This window comes from Geotrypetes seraphini, chromosome 3 (genome assembly GCF_902459505.1).
Source record: "Geotrypetes seraphini chromosome 3, aGeoSer1.1, whole genome shotgun sequence".
NCBI classification, from domain to species: Eukaryota; Metazoa; Chordata; class Amphibia; order Gymnophiona; family Dermophiidae; genus Geotrypetes; species Geotrypetes seraphini.
The window spans coordinates 129145344-129171178 of record NC_047086.1 but is presented as its reverse complement, the minus strand read 5'-3'; the positions used below and the strand labels follow the sequence as shown (position 1 = coordinate 129171178).

The following is a 25835-nucleotide window of genomic DNA, read 5'->3' as shown; positions in this document are numbered from 1 at the left end:
TTATCCCAATTTTTTGTGTTCTGTTTTTTTCCTTTCTGTGCCTGCTCCATGTTTCATTTTTTTTTTTTCACCATCTCCATCTCCTTCTCTCCTCTCCTCCGTCCTATCAATCTCCATATGCTGTTTGTTTTCCTCTCTTCTCCTGTCTCCCCCTCATCAGGCTCTCCCTGATTATTGTGCTTTGTGTGGGCTCATCTCTTCCTCTCATCAGGTCACAACACTTTGCCAGGCCCCTTAAGTCTGTTGCACTTCCTCTTGATTTTAGGGCAAAATACATAGACCAAATACCTCCACCCTAGAACTGCGTACTATGAATTAGGGATGTACTTTTCCTGGAAAGAAATTTTCAACCAAATTCCCTACTTTGTTTCTTTTTGCTTTCAAACAAAAGAAAAACTAGCAATTTAATGTGCTGGCCTACATTTCAAATAGCCGGTGAACTGATTGCGGCAAGGAAATCTCCCTGCTGCAATTAGTTCAGTGGCCATGGCAGGGAACCCGTCCATCCCCCCCCTGTAAAGACCAGCAAGAGGGATGCCCACTCCCTCCTGCTAGAACCCCCTAAGCCCCCTAAATGCCAAATTCCTCCTGCCGTCACCACCCCGATACATCCCCTGGCAGAAGGGATGCCCCGCACCCCTCCTAAGATCATTGGCAGGAGGGATGCCCAGTCCCTCCTGCTGAAATCCCCCTCCCCCCAAGATCATCAGCAGAAGGGATGCCTAGATCCTCCTGTTGGAAACCCCCCCAGATCATCAACAGGAGGTATTCATCCTGCCACCCCACCCCCTGAGACATCCCCCGGCAGGAGGGATGCCCACTCCCTCCTGCTGGAACCCCCCCCTAAGATATCCCCTGGCACCTAGATCCCCCCCAAGACCACCCGGACCCCACCAGTACCTTTCTTAGTTGGCTGGCCAGAGGGATGCTTACTCCCTCCAGCCTGCAGGCCTACCTTCACTGAATGGCGAGCCTTCCTCTTCCCAGTGCATCATGGGATGCACCAAGGAGGGGCCTAAGGCCCTGATTGGCCCAGGTGCTTAAGGCTCTTCCCATAGGAGGGCCTAAGGGATCTGGCCAATTGGAGTCCTAGGCCACTCCCAGTGCATCCCAGAATGCACTGGGAGAGAGGCCTAAGATTCTGGTTGGCCCAGGTGTCTAAGGCCCCTCCTATGGGAGGGGTCTTAAGCACCTGTGCTAAACAGGGACTTAGGCTCCTCCTCAGTGTATCCCATGATGCACCAGGAAGTGGAGGTCCCACCAGTCAGTCCGGCCGTCCAGCATCCCTCCGGCCGTCCAGCTAAAAAAGGTACTGGTCCAGGTGAGTTGCCGGGGGATATCTCAGGAAGGGGGGTGTTCTGGCAGTAGGGAGTGGGCATCACCGGGGGATGTCTTGGGGGGCAGTAGGGGGAATTTGGCACTCCACCCCTTTCTGCCCCCAGCCCTGCTTCCCCACAAACATTACATTAGTGTTTACTATCCCACCAATACCTTTCAGTTCTAGGCGGTTTACAGAAAGAGTTGACCTGGGCATTCCCAGGGAGTTTAGAGTTGATAGATAGAGTGAGCTTACACGAACTGAAGACAAGCATGAGTGATGGGATCTGGGGGAGGGTTTATAAGGTTTTAATTAGCTCATTTGACACATTTTTTGAAAAGTATAGTTTTCAGTTCTTTCCTGATTGTTTTGTAGTTGGTTGTCTTGGTCAGTAGCTTGGAGAGGTGTCAGTCTATTTTCAGTGCTCTAGTGACTCCTTCCCTGAGCTCAGGACCACATCTGGAAGACCTCCACACATGCGCGGTTGTCGATGTAATGGCATCTTGCGCATGTGTGTGACATCATTGGGTTGATGCCCATGCATGCATAGAGGCCCTCCAGACGCAGCCCTGAGCTCAGGGCCTTCAAAAACCTGGACAAACTGCCAGGTTTTGGAAATCCCTCTGGGTACCCTCTAAAAAGAGGACAGGTCCGGCTTTTCCCAGGCATCTGGTAACCCTAATAAAGCCAACTCACCACACACTTTTATATATGGGCAAGTAAAACCATTGCAGCCATCCCTGGAGGGAATGCTATAGCAGAATGGCTTACAACTGCTCTCTATACTGTAATGATATAATAATAATAAATAATAATAATAACTTTATTTTTGTATACCGCAGTACCAGAATAGTTCAAAGCGGTTTACATGACAAGAGACTGTACATCGACAGCGAAGTTACAAATAAATCAAACAATCAATAAAGCTTAGCAAGTCGGGAGCAGGCAAGAAGAAGATAGCGAAGTTATAAACAAGTCAATCAGCGTAGCTTAGGAAGTCGGGTGCAGGTAGGTAGGAAGTGCAGGTCCTGATACCACGAGCATGCTGAACTAGTGTGGTCCTGAAAGGATCTTTATACACAGATTATTGGAGTGTCATAAAGAGGAAAAAATAGGCCAGCTTACAGAGTGGTAATATACCTACATCAGATAATAATAATAATAATAATAATTTATTTCTTATATACCGCCAAAGCCGTAGTAGTTTGAGGCGGTTTACAATGAAGAAGGACTGGACAATCAGCGAAATGTTACAGTGGAACAATCAGAAAAACAAGGTGCCAGAGAAAATGGTACTATTAGAAAATTGGAGCAATCAGGGAAAATGGTACAATCGGCGAAAGATGGAGCAATCAGAGAAATAGGTACAATCAGATCTCAAGAAGAGGTGACAAAATCAAACAGGGGGTAGCACTTAGGCAGGCTGGACAGGCCAAAATCTTACCTGCCATTACATTTCTTATATTGTGAAGGATATGTTCTTCTGTTAATTAGAATTTCCTTAGTTTTCAGACTGTGTATTCATTGTACAATTTCTCTCTTTTTTTTTTTTTTTTGCCCCCTCACATGTCATAGCTCTTGGACGATGCTCAGTTCCGCTGCATCACAAAAATAAAAACCATCGGCAGTACGTACATGGCCGCCTCTGGAGTGACGCCAGATTCCAACAGCAATGGCTACAACAGCACCATAAAAGTAAAGACAGGCACCATATCTTTTGGCAGAGGGCTGACAGCAACTTATTCAGGGCTGATATTTGTATTTATTTATATTCCATTTTTATATACTGCTTACAAGTTAACAAAAAGTATCAAAGCAGCGTAATATTAAATACTATTTATTAAATACTATTTATTTTTCACCACCTCCACTTTCCTACCTATGCAAAGCGACAGATCCCATCTCTCCCTTTCCCACCCAGGTGAGGTGGTTTGATCCCTTCTCCCGCTGCTGCTGCTGCCTACCTTTCAAACAGCCAGTCTTCGCCAGCAGCAAGACTATAATACAGGCTGCTTATGCTGGCCCCACAGACTTCCTTCTGACGCACTCTGCCAATGTGAAAACAGGAAGTTGAGTCAGAAGGAAAGCCATGGGGTCAGCTCGAGCAGCCTGTATCAGTCATGCTGCTTCCTGCCAGCAAAGATCAGCTTTTCATAAGGTACAGGGGAGGAGAGGTTTGGGGTGTTTTTAGTAGAGGAGCTTGGGAATCCCCATCAGCTATACATTTCTCCCTCCGAATCTGTGGATTTAGTATCCGCGGATTCGGTTATTTCTGATTTTTTTTTTTTTTAACGGAAAATGCTGCATTCCAGGCCAGCTTTGCCCCTAAGCCCCGCGAATATTGAGGGAGAAGTGTATAGCATAGATGTGTTGTGACTGAGTGGGCCCGAACCCAAAGTGGGTGGGCCTGGTCCCACCCATGGCTACGCAGCTGCCATGCTGGAGAGAGAGGATGGTGCACTGCAGCAGAGATAGAACCTCCTTCCAGCTGAATGGTGATAATCTCTTTCTGCAAAATGTTTGCAGAAGCAAGTCTTGCCACTGAGAAAGGGAGATTCTCCCATTTGTGCCAAGTGTATAAGAAATAGTGAGCAAAAGCATCAGTTTTTCCTGCTAGTTACATTCTACACAGATGTTAATGGATTCATGATTGTCCTCTATATACAGTACAGTAATATATTCCACGAACTACCAATGAGGGTCAAAGCAGATTACAAACAGAATTGATTTACAAAAATGTAAAATAAAAAAGTTACAGTAAGCACTATGGGACTGATTCCATAAACAGTGCCTAAATCGGCCGGTGCCTAGAAAAATGGCGTTGGCCTTGTGTCAATCACGCTTAGGTGCCGTTTACAGCGCCTATGTGAAAACTTAGGCACCTGAAATGTAGGCAAGGGTTTTAAAGGCCTACATTTCAGGTGCCTACATTTTTGAAGAATGGCGCTTAGCAGCACCTAAGTCACGCTCTGCCCATAGAAACACCCACTTAGACATTAGGTGCCACTAAGCACCATGCGATAGGTGCCTATCGCCCAATTAAATCTTTTTCCCCCAATTATTGAAGCTGTTAAGAGTATTTTGCCAATTAAGTTAGGCACCTTTTACAGAATCAGCTCCTGCCTGTATGACAGTACCACAGTCATAATATTACATTACATTAGAGATTTCTATTTTCTATTCCGCCATTACCATAATATGCTGAATGAAAACCAACAGAATTATTATTATTTTTTTTTTTTTAGCAAACTCCTATTTATAAAATAAGGAAAGTTGGGGGCTATTCCTCTAGTGTAGGTGCTAGGTGGGATAATTCTGTTTAAGTTTCTTGTCCTACAGGACAGTAGAGGCTCAGGTTTGTCATAACAGTGATGTAATTGAGCCACAGGTGGGAGAAAAAGACATCTGCCTTCTCTACCTGGCATCATCAAAAGAGGGGATACAAGCTCACATCTGCAGGGGAAGATCTGAGGGAAAAGTTAAAAAGAAGAAGAAAAATTATGGGACAATTAGCTGGTGCATACATATAGCTAGACATGAATAGTGATAAACAATGGCTAACCTTACCCTAGCAATGGAAAGTACATTACATTACATTACATTACGGATTTCTATTCCGCCTATACCTTGCAGTTCAAGGCGGATTACAAAAGATTTGACTGGACATTTCCAGAGATGATCACATTACAGAGGATTTTACTGGACATTTTCCAGTGAGGATACAAATTTTTTTTTTTTTTTTTTTTTCTTGGGGATCTTATGGGTTGGGTAGAAAACTGACAGTGCCTAGCAGTGTGATATTAGCAAATGGAACACAGTTAGAGTAGGCAAGATTACAATCTTTTTATGGTCTGTTTATATGAAGGGTGATTAGGTGTGATACTTGGGGGAGGATTGTCTGGTGGTAGATGAGTTCAGTCGAGGTAGGTGAATTTTCTGGAGGTAGGTGAACTTAGCTGGAGGTAGGTGAAGTGGTTTAAGGTTTTTGGATGAATTTTTTAAAAAGCAGGGTTTTGATTTCTTTACGGAATGTTTTGAAGTCGTCCGATGTTGTCAGCAGGCCTCTTAACATTTCACAGCCATCCTCCTTTTTTCTCCATGAATGTGCGATTCATTTCTCTTTATTTATCCCCAGAAAGAAGAACCATCCGAAAAAGAGCGCTGGCAGCATTTAGCAGATCTGGCTGACTTTGCCCTGTCTATGAAAATGACCCTAATGAACATCAATTACCAGTCCTTTAATAACTTCATGCTCCGAATAGGTAAGTTTCCCCCCACCCCAAATATCATCACAATTACATTGTGTGTAAGTGGCCAACAGTGTCAGATTATGGCCAGCAATGCATTCATGAAAGCAAAATAAGCTATAATAGGATGGACGTTTTGGTTTTAACCCCTTCCTTTTTTCTTATTTATTTATTACATTTTCAAAATAGAAAACAAGCAAACATTACAGATTTAGAAAATTCATGAATTGTGAAATCCAACGAAAGAATATGAAAATTATCACTCATTATTTAGTCCACAAAATAAAGGATCCAGGAATAAGAAAAAATATATATAGGACAGCCTTAGAGAACATTATCCGACAGCCAGTTTGTTACACTGTGGGGGGATGTTATTTGACCAATAGTCACTCGTCCTCCCTCTTTAGCCACAATAAACTCTAATAATTGTTCCGGTTCAAAGAAAAGATAGTTTTTCCCCTCTAAGGAAATACAGCATTTCGCAGGAAATTTCAAAACAAAAGATGCCCCCAAGGCTTGGGCCCTTAATCTATATAACAGGAAATATTTTCTTCTCTTTTGTGTTGCTTGAGATAAATCGGGGAACACTTGAATTGTTGAACCGAAAAATTTATCATTCATATGCCTAAAATAAGTCAGAAATATTAAATCTCTATCGAACTCTAAGGCAAATGTCACCATTAGAGTAGATTTTTCAGTTATTACTTCAAGTGAATTCTCCAGAAAGTTAGTTAAATTAATTTCTGCACCTGTTGCTCCCAAGTCTCTTGTTTCTTCCCCAAATAGATATATTGGGCCCTAATTATAGGTGGTAAACTCTCCATTGGTATTAGCAAAGTCTCTTTCAAATATCTCCGAACCATTTCAATTGCTGATATTACTGGAGATTTGGGGAAGTTCAAAATCCTTAGATTGTGTCTTTTCTGTTTATTCTCAATATATTCCAACTTTTTCTGGATATAAATTCTTTCTTTAATAATGTCCACTTCTAAGGTTTTAATTTGATTAATTTGTTCTTCATGCTTTTTTAAACTCTCACTTTGTTTTTGTAACATTTCACTATGGCTATTTACCTGGGAGCTGAATGATAGAACTTCTCCTGGTTCCATGGTGAGGGCCGATGTCTGGGCTCCAGTGGGATCTTCATCTCCTTCCAGCTTTCCACCCACTGTTCCTCCGGGGTTGAGCAGTTGCCAGTTTTCTTCGGCAGACTTTTCTGCCTGACTATCCATGAGACTCTCTCCAGGTTGGAGAGGAGTCTGCCCCTGGATCAGGCTAAGGGAACCCCGATCAGAACTAAGGCTCACAACTGAATTTTGCGGGCCTCCCAAAGTCGGACGTGTTCCCTGCACTTGACATGAGGTCCTGATGTTCAGCATTGTCTGAATCAGCCCTCTGGAGCTCCCGGGCAGTTCCCCATCTTGGTAAGAGAAAAAAAAACCTTTGCAGCAGTTGGGCAAAACACCAACAATGCTCACCAGAAAAATACCAGCGCGTTAAACTACATTTGGCAATCAGGAAACATCGTTAATGGAAAAAGGGCAGACAAGCTGAGGCTAGAGGAGAACCCCGTGCTCCGCGTGTGTCCTAATTGCCATCTTGGAGTTTTTTCCCCTTTCAATGACTAAAATATTATTCTTAACTTTGCACGGCTTATGTCTGTCTGAGAAGAATAGTACATTCGTCTCTTAGCTAGTCTAATTGCTCTGGTTTCCCAGTGCATGGCTAATCAAAATGAACAGTTGGAATTTTTGCATGCATATTTTCAAACCTTATGAATATAAAACTTGTCTTGCGCCGATGTCAAAATTAGTTTAAATACATTTTCAGCTAATTCTTGCAGCAAAATGATTGGGGGTTCAGTATAGAGAATTCCTATATCATGTGATCTGAGAGTTTCTTTCCTAGATGTTCATAGGATGCTTCATTTGGTAAGATGGTACTGTGCATCTTTCAAACTTGTGGTTGTTCAGCCATTGGCTCTATATTGCCATAAGTCTAGTACAGGGGTTGGAACCTTTTCACAGCAAAGAGCCAATTTATCTAAAATGTTTGACCCAAATTTTACAAGATGTAGCTTTTCTTCCCTCCAATCCCTTCAAGGTCTCTGCACTTCTCATCTCTCCCCCCAACCCATAGAAAAGGTTCTCTCCCCTCTTCAGGCTCTGACCATTTAATCTCCCTCCCAATTCCATGATTCCCCCTCCCCCGGGCCTACTGAGGTACCTGGTGGTACATTAGGAGTCTTTGTGGCAGGAGCGCAGCCTTCTCACTCCTGCCTCCTCGCAGCTGCCACAGAGACAAGTCTGCCTGGCTTTTTTTCATTTTTTTATGGCACAGATATTATGCATGCGATACACATGCACATTATCTGTCCCATAAAAAAAAAGAAAATAGCCCCCCCCCCCCCCCCACCGATGACGGCCCTCTCCAATGACCCCCTGATGAACTGGCACTGGAAACCCCTCCCTGTGCCAGCAAAAATTGACAAGAGGGATGCCCACTTCCTCCTGCCATGGTGACCCACCCATGGCAGCAAAAATGGCAGGAGGGATGCCCACTTCTTCCTCCCAACAGAGCCCTCCCCCCCGCAAAAACAAAAAATGGCAGGAGGGATCCCCACTCCCTCCTGCCAACAGAGGCCCTCCGTGCCAGGTGCCCCCCCGCAAACCATCCCCTCTCTCCCTCCTCCCCTCCCCCCAAAAAGGGAGGGATGCCCACTGGATGCTTCCCCTAACCTCCTCCCCCGAACCCCCTACCTGCACCTTTGTGGGAATTTGAGAGCAGGAGGGATGCTTGGACCCTCCTACTCCAAGGCCCACTATTCCAAAATGGTGGGCCATCCCCTCCCCAGTGCATCATGTGATGTATGGGGAGAGGCCTAAGGCCCTTATTGCCTCAAACACTTAAGGCCCCTCCCAAGGGGAGGGGGGGTTCTTAGGCATCTAAGCCAATCAGATACAGAGGGAGGAGCCTGATTGGCTCAGACAGGGAGGGCAGTCATGGGGTGGGGTTATTGTACAGATATTGTGTGTATGTAACACATGTGCAATATCTGTGCCATTAAAAAAAAAGAAAAACCCAGACCTGTTGATTTATGGGGGGTTGGTAGGAGTGATCGCTGTTTTTGTTTATGGGATGTTAGAGCATCGATCAGTGGACTGGGTTGTATGGAATTTTAATATTAATGACCCATTTGCATACCCGGCTTGGAGAATGAGCAATCACATGGTAAAACATGCAGTGGGCCATTTTAGGCATTGGATTGACAAATACGATTGGTCGCTATACTACTTAGACTAGTGGTTTCCAACTCTGTCCTGGAGGACCACCTGGCCAATCGGGTTTTCAGGCTAGCCCTAATGAATATACCTGAGAAAGATTTGCATATAATGGAAGTGACAGGCATGCAAATAAGCTCCATGCATATTCATTAGGGCTAGCCTGAAAACCCGATTGGCCTGGTGGTCCTCCAGGACAGGATTGGGAACCACTGACTTAGACGATCAGTGACTTTTGTGCATCTAGCTCATAATTGGGAGGGAGAGAGGGAGCAAGGAAAGGAGAGATGCCAGATATATTTTTTTTATTTATTAAATTTTTTCTATACCGTTCTCCCAGGGGAGCTCTGAACGGTTTACGTTAATTTATTCAGGTACTCAAGCATTTTTCCCTGTCTGTCCCGGCGGGCTCACAATCTACCTAATGTACCTAATGTATATATAGGAGGTAGGGCTTTAAGTTACCCCTTGGGTTTTCCTCCTCTAAATCTAGGGTGCGTCTTATGGTCAGGTGTGTCTTATGGAGCATAAAAATATGGTAATTCATTGCTGTGTGTTATATGGATTGATATTTGCTTACCTGCACCATATGAACTAATCGTGAAGAATCATTACAATAAATTCTACAATATAATACAAGTAATTTGATCTCATAGTTTTTTATGTTTTTGTCTCTCCCTTGCTATTCTGTGGAACTTTTTGTTGTTCTCTTTGTTGTGGAAGTCAGTTAGCTAAACAGGGTTTAAAAAAGGTTTGGATAATTTCCTAAAAGATAAGTCCATAGGCCATTATTGAGATAGCTTGGGGAAATCCACTGCTTATTCCTAGGATACTGTTAATTATTTCTATAGCGCTACCAGACGTACACAGCGCTGCACAGAGTCACAAAGAGTAAGAAAACAGTCCCTTCTTGAAAGAGCTTACAATCTAAACAAGCATGGCAGACAACCAGGATGTCATAGATACAGTTAAGGGGAACGGTTAATCAGCGGGCTGGGTTGGAGGGCAGATGAGTAGGGTTAAGGATTGAAAGCTATATAAGCAGCATACAATTTGTTTTACCACGTGGGATCTAGCTAGGCACTTGGGACCTGGGTTGGTTTTGATGGATTTTCGTTCTGTTCCAGTATGGCAGCTCTTATGTTCTTACATTGAAATAAGTGACTATGGGATTAATTTTCAAAGCAGTTAGATATAGCAGCTTATGAATGTGTTGAGATTTCAGGTGTAGAGAGATAGATCTGTGAGTCATCAGCATAGAGGTGATATTGAAAGCCTTGGGAGAAAATTAGAGCACCAAGTGAAGAAGTTTAGATGGAGAAAAGAAGTGGTCCCAAGACAGAGCCCTGAGATACACCGACTGACAGCGGGAAGGCGGTGGAGAAGGATCCACCATAGCAGACGTTAAAGGTGCATTGGAAAACATAGGAAGAAAATCATGAGATAAAAGAGCCCTGAAATCCAAGCGAGGACACCGTATCAATGAGTAGGTGGTGATTTATTGTATCAAAAGCTGCAGATAGATCAAGAACGATGAGCACGGAGTAGAGGCCTTTGGATTTGACCAGAAGCAGGTCATTGGAGACTTTTGTAACGGCAGTTTCAGTAGAATGAAGAGGGTAAAAGTCCAATTGAAGCGGGTCAAGGATAGCTTGAGATGAAAAAGTCAATGGTGGTGAACAGCACGTTCAAGTAGCTTGGATAAGAAGGGAAGGAGGGAGACAGGATGATAGTTGGAAGGTCAGGTAGGGTCCAGCGAGATTTTTTTGAGGAGTGATGTAACAATGACATGTTTGAAGAAGTTGGGCACAGTTGTGGTAGAGAGTGATATGTTGAGGATATGGCAGGTAGAGAGGATGACAATAGGGGAGATAGTGAACATAAGAATTGCTGCTGTTGGGTCAGACCAGTGGTCCATTGTGCCCAGCATCCGCTCACGCGGCGGACCTTAGTCAAAGACCAGCCCCCTAACTGAGACTAGCCCTACCTGTGTACGTTCTGGTTCAGCAGGAACTTGTCTAACTTTGTCTTGAATCCCTGGAGGGTGTTTTCCTCTACGACAGACTCCGGAAGAGCATTCCAGATTTCTGCCACTCTCTGAGTGAAGAAGAACTTCCTTACGTTCATAAGGAATCTATCCCCTTTCAATTTTAGAGAGTGCCCTCTCGTTCTCCCTACCTTGGAGAGGGTGAACAACCTGTCCTTATCTACTAAGTCTATTCCCTTCAGTACCTTGAATATTTCGATCATGTCCTCTCTCAATCTCCTCTGTTTGAGGGAGAAAAGGACCAGTTTATCTAATCTTTCACTGAACGGCAACTCCTCCAGCCCCTTAACCATCTTAGTCGCTCTTCTCTGGACCCTTTCGAGTAGTACCGTGTCCTTCTGGTAAATAGATAGGTGGGGATGAGATCAGAGGAACAGTGATGATTTTGGAGGAGGAAAGAAAATGTGCAGTTTCCTTCTCAGTAATTTCAGGAAAAGTCAGGTGGACAATGGGGAACCCATAGACATCATTTACCTCGATTTTCAAAAGGCTTTCAACAAGGTGCCTCATGAAAGGCTGCTTAAGAAGCTGTGGAACCACGGGGTGGGAGGGGATGTGCACAGATGGATCAAGCACTGGTTGTCGGGCAGACTGCAGAGGGTCGGAGTAAAGGGTCAATATTCTGACTGGCGAGGAGTCACAAGCGGTGTACCACAGGGGTCGGTGCTGGGGCCATTACTCTTTAACATATTTATCAATGACCTGGAAAAGGAGGCAAAGTGCGAGGTTATAAAATTTGCAGACGATACCAAACTGTGCGGCAGAGTTAGGACCAGGGAGGAGTGTGAGGACCTTCAAAGAGACCTGGACAAGCTAGAAGACTGGGCAAACAAATGGCAAATGCGCTTTAACGTGGACAAATGCAAGGTCATGCATATAGGGAAAAAGAACCCGTTGTTCAACTACAAATTGGGGGGGTATTGTTGGGAGACAGCAGACTTGAGAGAGACTTGGGTGTGCTGGTGGATGCATCACTGAAGCCATCTGCACAGTGCGCAGCAGCCTCGAAAAAAGCCAACAGGATGCTTGGCATCATAAAGAAGGGCATAACAACCAGAACACGGGAAGTCATCATGCCATTATATCGAGCGATGGTGCGTCCACATCTGGAATACTGCGCTCAGTATTGGTCGCCACACCTCAAGAAGGACATGGCGGTACTTGAGAGAGTCCAAAGGAGAGCAACGAAAATGGTAAAAGGGCTGGAACACTGCCCATACGCCGAGAGGTTGGATAGGCTGGGGCTCTTCTCTCTGGAAAAGAGGAGGCTCAGGGGAGATATGATAGAGACCTTCAAGATCATGAGGGGCATAGAGAGGGTGGATAGGGACAGATTCTTCAGACTGAAGGGGACAACAGGTACGAGGGGGCATTCGGAGAAACTGAAGGGAGATAGGTTCAAAACAAACGCAAGGAAGTTTTTTTTCACCCAAAGGGTCGTGGACACTTGGAATGCGCTACCGGAGGAAGTGATCAGGCAGAGTACGGTACAGGGATTCAAACAGGGATTGGACGGATTCCTGAAGGATAAAGGGATCATGGGATACTGAGGGAGGAGCTGGGATGTAACACAAGTATAGAAAGCTAATCAGGTAATGAGTATAGAAACCAAACCAGGTCGTGCATGTGCAAGACCGGAGGGTTAGGACTTCGATAGGAAGACAGGACTTAAATGAGAAACCAAGGTGGCAAGGGAGCCCCTTCTGGTGATACAGACAGGTCGTGACCTGTTTGGGCCGCCGCGGGAGCGGACTGCTGGGCAGGTTGGACCTGTGGTCTGACCCGGCAGAGGCACTGCTTATGTTCTTATGTTCTTAAGATAAGGTGACAAGACCACCCCGGGGGAGGTGGCTCAGTTGAGAACGCAAGGTTAATTTTGTGAACCTTGTTGTAGAAGTACTCAGCCATAGTATGGGAGGAGAGTGAAGGAGGGGTTGATGTGGGGAGACCTTGAGTAGAGTTCAGAGTAGGAAAGAGGTGGTGAGGGTTGGAGCTGAGAGAGTCAGTCAGGCAAATATAGTAATTGTGTTTGGTGAGAGAGCGGATTGGAAGACGGTCAGAAGGAATTTGAAATGAATGAAGTCAGCATGAGTATGGGATTTGAGCCAGAGCTGTTCAGCATACCTGGCACAGGAACGTAAATAGCAGATTTTAGTGTTTAGCCAAGGCTGGAGTTTGGGGCACCTTACAGAACACGGCGAGGGTATTTAGAACAGAGGAAAGAGTGGTGTTATAGGCGAAGAGAACAGTTTGGAGTCGGGAAAAACAACCGGTCTCTCTCTGGTTAATAGCTTTGTGGAAGCTGGCATTCTCAGACCTTGCTGGCCCGAAGAACAGAAGCCTGGCTAGAAAATCAAGAGCCGGTTTTCCCAGGAAGTTCTAGCTAATTTACATTATAGAGGAACTAAAGTGGAGTAATTTTTTTTTACTTCCCTTGCTTGTTTGTTATGGTATGCAAATTAAGGACCGATACGCCATTTGACAAGCTCCTTTTTCTATAGAGTAGAGCCGTATGAGTTTGGGCTGTACTTGTTATGCTGGATTTGTAGACTCTATTGCTCTGATTTTTCTTGTATTTTGTATGTGTTCCTTCAATAAAAATCATTTGAAATACTTCCCACGCTTGACAGCAAATACAGTGGAATCTCGGTTTGCGAGTAACGCGGTGTTCGAGTGTTTTGCAAGACGAACAAAACACTCAGCAAACTTTTGTCTTGCAAACCGAGCACTGCCCCGATAACGCTGCTTCAGGGGGATTCCTTTTCCGTCCGCCGGCCAGCCTTCCACAACGGGTGCCTTCTGCATGTTGGAGAGTCTCTGTCTAAGCCTACGCAGCCCAGTGCCGTCCCACCTGCATGTTGCGTATGATCATGCACGTCAATCATAGACGTTGTGCGTGATCATAGGCAGCGTACAGGTGGGACGGCACTCGGCTGTGTAGGCTCAGATAGAGGCTCTCCAACATGTGGAAGGCACCTGGCGTGGAAGGATGGCCGGCGGATGGAAGAGGCATCCCCCCAAAGCAGCACTGAGGGGTTCTCCAGCGGCTTGCGGACGGAGGAGGCGTTTCCTAGAGACCCAGCATCTGACAGGTACACACCCCTGGGCCACCCCTCGCCACCTTTTGGGTTCTGGAACGAATTGCCAGCATTGCCATTATGGCCTATGGGGAAAGTTGCTTTGATATATGAGTACTTTGGATTACGAGCATGCTTCTGGAACGAATTATGCTCATAAACCAAGGTACCACTGTATTAGCACATATAAGTAATTGCTGGTAGCATGCATAGTTAATGCATTGAAATGTTTTTACCATACAATAGTACCATTTGTAATTAGCATGAATGCACTCGAGTCCTCTTGAAGAAGCATTAAGTGCACCCATACCAACTGCACAATTGGTATGGGTGCACTTAATGGAGTGTGGCACAGTGGTTAAAGCTACAGCCTCAGCACCCTGGGGTTGTGGGTTCAAACCTACGCGACACCTTTTGACCCTGGGCAAGTCACTTAATCCCCCCGTTGCCCCAGGTACACTGGATAGATTGTGAGCCCACCGGGACAGACAGGGAAAAATGCTTGAGTACCTGAATAAATTCATGTACACCGTTCTGAGCTCTCCTAGGAGAACGGTATAGAAAATTGAGTAAATAAATACTGCAGTGTGCAGTCCACACCATTCTCCACCCGTAATCCACCCAGTTCTGTCCACATAAGACAGCATGCAGTTAACACACAAATCAGCGTGAACTAATTATTATGCCACTCTGTAAATACTATTTTGCTCATAACAGCATGTGCTAATTCATGAGTTAACTACACTGAAGTACAATGGCCCCAAAGTTACATGTAAAAGCAAACCATACTAATATGCACTTAGATTAAGGTTCACAAGTAACCAGCTCTCAGGTGTAAGGGTGTATATTGTAATATTAAATACTTACTAAGAACAGGCTATACAGTTAGCTGAAATACAGCTCAAGGCTTATTCTATTAAACGTCTGCATAATCAAAATGGAACTACCCAGATATTAAAACAGCACAGAGAAATCATTCTAGCATAAAATGCAGGTACAGATTTTTGTTTATGTTGTTCTTCCTTAGGTTTGAATAAAGGAGGAGTGCTGGCTGGAGTAATTGGTGCACGTAAACCACATTACGACATTTGGGGGAACACAGTGAATGTCGCCAGCAGAATGGAGTCAACAGGGGTCATGGGAAATATACAGGTATAATATTCTATGCACGCTCGCTGCCACAGTGTATGGAAGAACTGGGCCGTTTCAGATGCGCAACAAATGCATGCACAGGTTTCTCACTTATAAGTGTACTTTGGACTAAACTCTATATATGTCACGTAAAATAATCAGTGTTGAAAAAACTCTGCACTTAGTACTGTTTTCCACCTTCAGAGTTAGGCACAATTTATAGAATATACATAGCGCCCGTCACATGACTAACATTTAGACGTAAAATACAAAAACTATTACACACCACTCATTTCAAAAAATGCAACTAGCAACTCTAAATCACTCTCTCAGATATTTCTTATAGGCCTCAGAACTGGAGCCTATGGACAGTTGTGAAATCACTAACTGAACCCATCAGCGTAGTGTTATTGCTCCTGCTCCAATCATTGGCCAAAAAACCTGGTGATATCGTTACTATTTTTTTCTAATAATTTTTTTATAAATTTTTGTTTTTTTTCCTCCATATTTTCAAATTTCTGGATCAAAAGACTTATTCTTAACGATAGTCATCTGATTGTAAGACACATGGGGTAATCTCTGAAATGAGTGGTGTGTAATAGTTTTTGTATTTTGGGTTATTTATTTAGGTTGTATACTAACATTTAGACGTAGCCATTTATGTCAGTGACGACCAGGCATAAATGCCAGTGCCTAAATCAGGAGTATTCTAACACCGCACCTAACTTTTAGGAATGTCCATGACCGGCCATGCCTCCTTTTGAGATCCACACCGTAGAATTTATTTGCACCACTTTATAAAATGCACCTAGAAAGTTAGTTCTAAGTAATGCCAACAATTGCTGGCTAATTGGCAATTATCAGCACTGATTGGTTTGCACAGATTTGCGCATGCAACTTTGGTCTTAGTATGTTTATGTTTATTAAAAAAGCTTATATACTGCCCCTCGCTAATACCACTGGAGCAGTTTACAAAATAAAACACACAGAAAAGAACTCCATTTTCAAACAGTACATAGACGCTTGGAATATGTGTATTTGTGAAATTTCTCCATATGAGGTTACTTGCAGTGTGCTGTACATAATTAAGCACTATACTGTTTATTATTACCCAAGCGGGGCAGTTTTCAAAACTATGCAGGTACAGTAGAGTCCACCAAATTTCCACTAGAGCTACAAAGCATGAGCATGAGAACCTTAATACTTTTTCCTTTGGGTGAAGATTTTGGAGATTTTAAGTTTTAGCCATAGATGCCTAAAAATGACTTCTGTACTCATCCCTTAGGTCACCCTCAGCTCCACCACATGGTAACCCAGCTACATCCGTAATTGCTATGTTACTGTGACTCAATCAATGTTTGCATGTTGCAACTATTAGAACTGCTTTTCTAATTTGGGAAGGGGGATGGGGCTTAATTTCTCTTTCATCTCCCACTATATGCAGAAACTTTATTTATGTAGTACAGGACTCACCATGTCCCTTCCTGTGACTAAAGCTGTCTTCCAGTGTCCCTCTCCCATCACCTTCCCATCGACTGGACCCTACCCACCTTTTCTGCTTCTATTTACCCTGGATAGAGGCAGATCAAGCTCACTTGCCCAGGGAACGTGTGTGTATAAGTGTGTGTGTGTGTGTGTGTTGGGGGGGGGGGGGGGGAGAGGACCGGTGAGTTGCAAACAGTATTTTTTAAGTCTAACTAAGGGGATCTAGACATGTTGCCAGTTCTAACCGCCAGACCTTAGGTATGTTCCTACTTTGCTAGTGCCTTAATGTGGCCCTATCCAAAGCAAGAGATATTAGTTGGTAATATAAGTTTCAAATCTATTCAAATCTTGATATATTGTAAGTCTAAGCGGTTTACAATAAAAGTAAATACAAATATGGGGAATTCCAAACATCAACCATAAACAACCCCCCCCCCAAAAAAAAAGCAATAGATGATACAATAAGGAAAAAGGGGGCAAAATACAATATTTTTAAAGAAAAGAATACAGAGGAGAAACAAAGGGAGAGGGGAGAGGGAATATATAACAATCAATAAGAAAACAGTACAATTCAGTCAAAATAGTGCGCAGTAGAAATAACACAAAACACAATACATAACAGTATATGAATAACTTAAACCGCAGTACATTTGTAATTCATGTGTTTGTATATCTTTGTGTGCTCTGCAAGCATTGCGTATGGAGGGGTTAGCTGGAGATGGTGAAGCTGTTTGCACTAATGGATTTAGCATGCACTAAATGCCACACAGCCCACTGTGTGTGCATTTGCTGAATGGCACTTTAACACACACTAATTCATTGGCACACACTAAATCCTCTAGCATAACAAAAAGGATCCCCCCTAGTAATAGGATTAATACAGGGGTCTCAACTCAATCCTCAGGATGTAACTAGCCAGTCAGGTTTTGAATATGCGTGAGATAGATTTGCAGAAAATGATGGTAGTACATGCAAATTCTTGTATTCATTGCAGATATTCTGAAAACTTGACTGGTTAGGTGTCCCAAGGACTGAGTTGAGAACCCTTGGATTAATATGAAAGCGTTAGAAATATACAGAACACCACTGTAGAACAATTATGTAACAGAAATATGATAAGCATCAGTACAATACAAATGATACCATAATGGACAGTATGGAAGAACATTCAAATAAACAGTTACTTACCTGTTATCTGAGGACAGCAGGCAAATATTCTCACAAGTGGGCATCATCATCATCATCCATGCAGCCCATTACGGCCAGTGCAAAAGTGTACTGTCACTTTTAAAAGTAAAAAATCTCAAACTGCCCGTACCGCACATGCGTAGTGCCTTCCCATCCACTGCCAGCTTACGGCAATTCAGTTACAAAGCTAAGAAGTCAAACAGGGGAGATGAGAGGGTTGTGAGAATATCTGCTGGCTGTCCTTGGCTAACACCTGCTACAGGTAAGTAACTTTGCTTTATTCAAGGACAAGCAGGCAGCATATTCTCTCATGTGGGACTCCCTAGCTACCAGGATCATGCCTCTGAGAAGAGGGCTAGTGATAATCACCATTAGCCCTGTGAAACCAACAGAATGTGGAGGGAAGTTGGCTTCTAAGTAGAAAATAAGTTTTGTAGAACTGTTTGACAGAACTAACTATCCCTTCTGGAATGAATGTCCAGGCAATAGTGGTATGTGAAGGTATTATATTACATTAGTGACTTTTATTCTACCATTACCTTGCGGTTCAAGGTAGATTACATAAGAGGTTATCTGGACATTTCCAGAAGAGTTAGAGTTGAACGGGTTACTTCGGGGGACTGAAGTGCTTCCTGCGGTGTTAGTTTGTTTTGATGTATTTCTTGAATAGTAGGGTTTTTATTTCTTTTCTGAAAGTTTTGTAGTCTGGTGTCGTGATCAGTAGATCAGTCCTGTGAGGACTTCAAGTAATAAGCAAGAGCACGTTTACAATCCAGTGTGTGGAGTGCAGCTTTACCAGGGTGAGAATCTAGTTTGGAGAACTATAGCTTGGTTTAGATTAAATTCTGAGACGGTCTCTGAGAGGAATTTAAGGATGAATTCAAAGAACTGTTTTGTCATGGTAGAATCTTGTATAAGCTGGATCTGATACAAGCACTTGAAGTTCACTGACTTGACATGTAGACATGATAGCTACAAGGAAAATCACTTTACAGGTTAGATGTTTCAGAGATGAAGTTGAAAAAGGATCAAATGGTGGCTTCATCAGAGTTGAAAGTACAACATTAAGATCCCAAGTCAATGGAGGAGGTTTATTGGAGGCCTGGTATTGAGATGGCCTTTCAAGAATCTTGAAATCAAAGGATGTACAGACAATGTTTTTTTGTCTGTTTGACTGTGAAAAGCATTAATGGCACAAGATGAACTCTGAATGAAGTAGTTTTTAGACCAGAGTCAGAAAGATGTAGAAGGTAGTCCAAGACCGATGAAAGAGACAGATTGGATCTAGTGATTTGTTATTGCACCAAACTGGCCAATCAGGGACTTCCTTAGGCTCCTTCCTAAGGGAGGAGCCTGAGGCGTCTGAGCCAATCAAGGCCTTAGGCCCCTCCCCATGCATCAAATGATGCACCAGGGAGGGGTCTTTCCTGGCAGGAGGGAGTGAGCTTCCCTCCTGCCATCTTTTTTGGGTTTGGAGGAGAGGGTGACTCGGGGTGCTAGCGCAGGGGGCTTTTTTAATGCAATACATGGTGCGTGTTTAAGTTGCGTAGAACATCTGTTCCATTAAAAAAAAAAGCAGAAACCCTGTCTGCAGTGATAGGATGCTGCTTCCCGTCACTACTGTTAGGACTCTGCGCATGTGTCAATTGCTCACTGAGTGACTGAGTCAGTTGGTTTGCATGCAAATGATTTGCACCTCTGTGCAAATCATTTGCATGCAAACTTGATAATGATTCACTTGCTGTTGGAAAATCAGCCAGAGAATTGGCCAACAGCGATTTAAGTGAATCTAGCCCAAAGGGTTCAGACAGATTCCCTTGATCAATATCTGCAGATCCAGTCAGAAGACATCAGTAATAATGCAGCCTGGCCTGATTTGCAGGGATGTTTTACCAGACTGAACAATCCATTTCCCGAACATCTTTTTAGTAGCTGTGCTGGTTTGAGGACTCACAAGCACACTTGCATGAGTGACAGTCATTTTCAAAATTTAGTTTTACTTAAAGCAAAGTGGATTAACTTGTAGAGCAATAAAGCTGTTGAGAGAAAAACATTTGCATTCATTGTAGTTACAGTAAGTACATGGGTGAATCAAAAATTAAAGGCAATTATTAAATTATGCGATAACCAGAACAGAGCTAGCACAATGCAACAAATGTACTCATACATTACCTGTTGTGGATAGTTTGTCCCGTGCACAGTGCAGTGCTCGGCCTTTAGTCATAAGATCAGAAACATGGACATTCCATTGCAAGATTGCACCATTAAAGAATAATGTGCAATAGTGCACTTCTTTGGGCAGAGGAAGTGAACCCTGTGGAAATTCACCGTCGAATATTGACTCAGAATGGACATAGCACCATGAATCAATGAAAGGTTTATGAGTGGGTAAAAAGGTTTAAAGCGGGAAGAACAGGTCACCCATCAACATTGTGCACAAGAGAACATTGACAGGGCTGATACCTTGATTAGAGAAGAGCAACAGAGAACAGTCTCTCAACTGGCTGCAAATTTTGATACCAGCTATGGGTCTGCATTTGCCATAACACATGATGACTTGGGATACAGGAAAGTCTGCGCATGATGGGATCCCAAACAGGTTACTGATCTGCACAAGCAACAGGATGTGGAGGGTGCGACCCAGCTCCTGAGACAGTGTGAAGACGATCTGAGTATTCTGGAAAAAACTGTCACTGGCGACGAGACATGGGAGAGCAAAAGAAAGCGTGATGAAGGAAGCGATGTTCACCTGGCTTCAGGAGCAGCCGAAAAACTTCTCTGCATGAATGCAGAAGCTAGTTGAATGATATAACAAATGTGTCGTCTTGCATGGGGACTATGTGGAAAAGGGATATGTTTGATTGCTCACAGTTACTTCTTTTTTTTTTTATATATATCTTTATTCATTTTAAATTTTACAGCAAGTGTACAGAAAACCATCAAATAATATACAACTCCACTTGAAACTCTACAAATTTCTCACAAAAAGGAATTAACCCCAACCCTCCCCTTATGAAACAAATTATACAAATAAATATCACATAGTATAATAACTTATATCATTCGCTTCATATTTATCAGTAAAAACCAAAAACCCATCCTCCCTCCCAAACATATATATTAATTGGGAAAAAATGCTAATTATTCATTATAATAATTTATTAATGGCCCCAAACATCCTTAAATTTATTAAAATATCCTTTTTTAACAGCTAATGTTCTTTCCATTTTATACACGTGGCACACCGAATTCCACCAAAAACAATAATTTAAACTTTTGCAATCTTTCCAGTTATAAGTTATTTGTTGAATGGCAACTCCTGTTAAAATCATTAAAAGTTTATTATTGCTAGAGGATATTTGAACTCACAGTTACTTCTATTAAAGCCATTGAATGTATTTTGCCTTTACTTTTTGTTTTATCCTCGTATTATATTAGGCAATATAATTTTTTAATGTGTTCTTCACTATACTTTTACTTGTACTTAAGTACTTTGAACAACACTGGCTATCTTTGAGTTAGGCTGTGGTGCAGCAGAGTTTGTAAGAGCCTCCCCTTTACCACATCCTATCATGCCTCTGCCCTGATTTATGACTAACTCATACTGCAAGAACTCAGTATCGATATAACTCATCTGTTATTTTTCCCTCACAGGTGGTGGAGGATACCAAAGATATCTTGAAGGAATATGGCTTCAGATTTGTGCGCAGAGGACACGTTTATGTCAAGGGCAAAGGGGAGCTGCTCACCTTTTTCATGAAAGGGCGGGAGAAACAAGGCTCTTTTATCAATGGTTCTTCAGTGACTCTTCCACATCAAGTAGTGGACAATTCCTGACAATGTTTCCTCCATCTGCTAGTTGGCTGGGCTTTAACAACAATTTTAAAAAAGTGGAAAACAGATGCTGCTATAGGAAAATGGCACACATGAACATTCCAGAAATTTTAGGAAAAAGACCCTCTAAATTACAACTCACCTTTAATCACATTCTTTACTGGAGGTTCATTCTCGGTGTGTCTGCTTGTTTACCTTTGCATATGCAGCTTCAGTCCCTCCTCCTAAAGTTCACTATGAGCTTTCACTTCCTTTGTTCCTGCTGCTCCATAGGAAAAAATGTGCTGATAGTGAGAAGGAAATACCATACATTTTTTGTTTGGAGGGTTTTGTTTTGGTTTTAACCAGGAGGCACCCGGACGAAGAGCTCAAATGTACCGTTACTTGTTAGTATTAGTCAACTAAGGCAATGAAAAGCAAAGCAGGTGTTCTGAATTTGTCCTGCAGGATGTCATACCAGTAAAAGCAATGAACTTGGGTTGGCACAGGGAAGAGATCTCTTGTTTATTGGGATGGGTGGAAATCTAACAGGCTTTCAGTCTGTTACATCATACAAAACTCATCTCTCATGATCATTTATTAATGAAAATCAGAGAAAGTGCAATATATTTCCTTTTATTTGGATTTTAAAAAAGTTGTCTTTGAGGAAAATAATTATATATATAAATATATACATAAATATATAAAGCAAATCTTCTACATTTATATTTTTGTCTTACACAGCAAGCAGTTTCTCTTAAAATACAACCTTGCATTCTGTCTTCTTTACTGTTGCTTTAAAAGGAAAAATTTCCAGGTATTGATAAAGAACAAGACTGTTTTATTAAGGCTTTCATCCAATATTTTGTTCAAAACCATATATCAATATGACATCTTTTCTCAATCTCTGTTATGGACCGATCAGGTCTTTAATCTGTCATCATCTACTATGTTGTTACTGTGTTAGACCAAATTTGATTCTTGTCTCCTGAAGCTGAAATGTTATTCTAATACTCTCCTATCACTGCTTATTTGCAATACATTGCTAAAACTGAACTACCATGCTAGAACAAAACTACTCGATGGGTGATGGTAGTGCTTTGAGATTGGTATGTACACATTCAAACTCTGATGTTATCAGCTATTTTGACACTTGGCTCTGTTTGATGTGGGCTGTGGTTGGTGGTGCACTTCTAATTAAAAAAATAAAATGATTTTATGACCCAATATGGAGGAGGGCATATTTTTGAAAACAGCTTTGAGAAAGACATTGTCATGGTAGCTCTCCTTCAGTAGGAAATAAACCAATCAAAACATTTTTCACCACCACCATCATCATTATTTGAAAATAGGCATTTAGCTCTGTTGAGTCAAAAGCATACGAAGCAAATATTGTTTTCAAAAGTTCTGACATTTATAATACTGTTATAACAAAATGTAGAATTATTTAGTCTCCATTCTTTGGCACACGCATGTGATGTTATCAGATACAGTGGATCCCTCTTATAGCAAGCTTGTATTTGTCATAAAACAGATCACTCTAGCAGGAGAGCAGGTTCCTCCCTAATTTATGTGAAACATTAAAATACCAAGTGCATTTTGCATGAAATTTAAAGCCACCACAAATGTTCCTATAAAATTTCTAGCTTGCTTTGTTATAACATAATTGTGAATTACTTTATTTTTGTGTAAGCAATTGAAATGTCAAACAAATGAGAGGTTCAGATGAGAATTTTATGACCATTAACTTAACCTGTTTTGCTCAGCAGTTAGTCACAATAAAAGGAGATTTGTTCCACTGAAACAATCGAGATTGGAAAGTGGGGCTTCTGGAAGCATTCATTATAATGGGGTTTCACTGTAGTCTTTTTTTTTTTTTTTTTTTTAAATAAAGATTTTTTCTATTTTCACTTTTCTTGTGTGATTTATGCTTTAATTTTGGCATAGTTGCTATTAACTGGATGGCTGACTGAGGATTAAATATCATTACATTTAAAAATGCAAGGTATTTTTGCTAACCATCTTGGGAAACGTCTGAAAACTTGGCTATTTTCAAAGTTGTAAATTCCGCTTCTCCACTTACTATTCCAAATCCAACATTGGGACTCATACATCAGCCTTTCAAAAATACATTCACTTCTCAATAATAAATCATACATCGTTCAGTTGGGCAAATATTGGCCGCAGCTTTATTTCATATTATTGCAAACATTAATTTTGAAACTTTTATAAACATAACCAAATTCCACATTTAACCATTTAAGATTTACTTCCAAGAGCTGCTCGGTACCGACACTAGCTTCCTTATCCAAACTTTTGTTTAACTCCCGGTGACTTATGGTGTCGTCAAGCCACCTCAACTCGTGGCAGTGTCGCCCACGAGGACATATTTACAATTCACCATCATAGGTCTTCCAATTAAATTTTCCTCTAATAAAGGCTCTACCCTTAGGCCACCAGCAGTGACAGAACTTCTTGTCACTGTTCCCCCCTCCCCCACGACTGCAGCCATCTAGCCCACTAAACAATGTTGTAACAAATCTTGAATCTCGCTGAGAAAAATATTAACCCCAATTAAAGATAAATGCACCCCATCCAGGCGAAATAAGCCCGGGCAATCCACAGAGATGAGGTCATGGACCAATACCAGACCCTCCATCATAGCTACAAATTTAGAAACTTCTGCATTCACTCGCCTGCGAAGACGCTCAATCGCAGCAGGCTTCCATGCTCCCTTCCAGCAACGATGAGGAAGAATATGCAACCAAACAATACGCACTGCTGGGAAGGAGCAGGCAACAGACAGTAAATCTTGTTTTATCTGCCGAATTAATGCCACTCCTGTTAAGGAGCATAAATCGTTACCCCCCAAATGCACTAAGATAAGCACTGGAGATGAGAAACGATGAGCTTGATGCAAGGTAGGCAACAGCTGCTCCCAAATCATTCCTCGAATGGTAAGCCAGAGAATTAGGATGCCAGCCTCAGCCAAGCCCAGATTGTGGCCCCATCTGGATTCACGGGCATGCTTATGGGCCCAAAACATGTGAGAGTGTCCACAAAGCCAAACGCATGTATCCGTAGACAAAGGTAGAAGTGGTCGAGGATCTGCAAAAAACAAACTAAAAACATCAGCATCACACCACTCCATTATAAAGCGTCCCTCACATAACCCTTATATTGACTGGAACGCCACCGTCCCACTCGTTGATTCAGTGCAGCAGGGGCCCCAGAAAGCGCTGCCGAAGTGGCTGCTCCAATGCGAAAGGAATGTGTTCCAAATTCGCGAGAATCATACTCCATGGCTGCCACACTCTTCTTTAAGAGGGCTACAAACTGATAACGAGTCAAAGGTAACCTATTCAAGTGCACCAACCAATAAAGTCCCTCAGAAGGCCGTAGCGCACTGTACAGGTGAGCCAATCGAATCGGGCATACCACCAAATTATGTGACCTCCTCAATACAGACCATACTCCTCTACCCTCCTGATCCGTTTTAGACTTCCTGAAATGTAACTGCAAATAAGATTCCTCCAAAATGACATCTTGCAAAAGCATACCAGAGTCCCCCAGGGCTCGTTGCGATGAAGCTACTAACTCTCCAACCCGACATGCTGCAAAAAATGCCACTACAAAAGCTAATTGACGCAATGTGACTTCATACTCAGAGGAGCAAATGCTGGAAAGCTGACTACACAGCAAAACCAAAGTTTCAGAAGTAATAGGACGGCGGCACAAGCGCGGACGGTACACCACTCCTGCTCGCGCATAGCTCTTCAACATCTGTTTAACTAAAAATGTGCCAGTGACATAAGGCCACTGATAAAGACGAGACACAAAAGCTAAACTTGCCATTGTTTGAGATAGCATCGCAAACGACCAACCCTGCCGTGCACTATAAGCAATGAATTGCACAAGTGCCTGTTCTGAGACAGGGAACTGCCAACTCGCTTTTTCTTGGTCCAAAAAGAACATGAAACGCTTCCACCCAGCTGCATAAGATTTCCAGGTCTTCGGGGCTAAGGATCGGTGCAAGACCCTGATGGAAGATCTCCCATAATTCCTCCCACATGGGCGTCGGGAAGCCATCCGCTGTAGGAGCCAGCGCCCTAAACCGGGACCACTGCAAATGAGAAAGGGCATCAGCGATTTCATTGCACACCCCTGGCACATGCCGTGCTGACAAACAGACATTCAGGCGCAGACAAGCTAACACAATGAGTCTCAACAATGCCACCAATCTGGCGC

General features: G+C 42.7%; 1 protein-coding gene across 1 annotated transcript in view; it reads left to right on the top strand.

The window, feature by feature from the left end:
- ADCY3 (adenylate cyclase 3) overlaps window positions 1-23473 on the top strand; it is a 267206-nt gene extending 243733 nt beyond the window's left edge. Inside the window, exons 17-20 of the mRNA XM_033937148.1 lie at window positions 2894-3013; window positions 5454-5580; window positions 14998-15122; window positions 21429-23473. Coding sequence (XP_033793039.1) covers window positions 2894-3013; window positions 5454-5580; window positions 14998-15122; window positions 21429-21611 — 555 coding nt within the window. The 3' untranslated portion in view covers window positions 21612-23473. The remainder of the gene's footprint in view (window positions 1-2893; window positions 3014-5453; window positions 5581-14997; window positions 15123-21428) is intronic.
- The last annotated feature ends 2362 nt before the right edge of the window (window positions 23474-25835 follow it).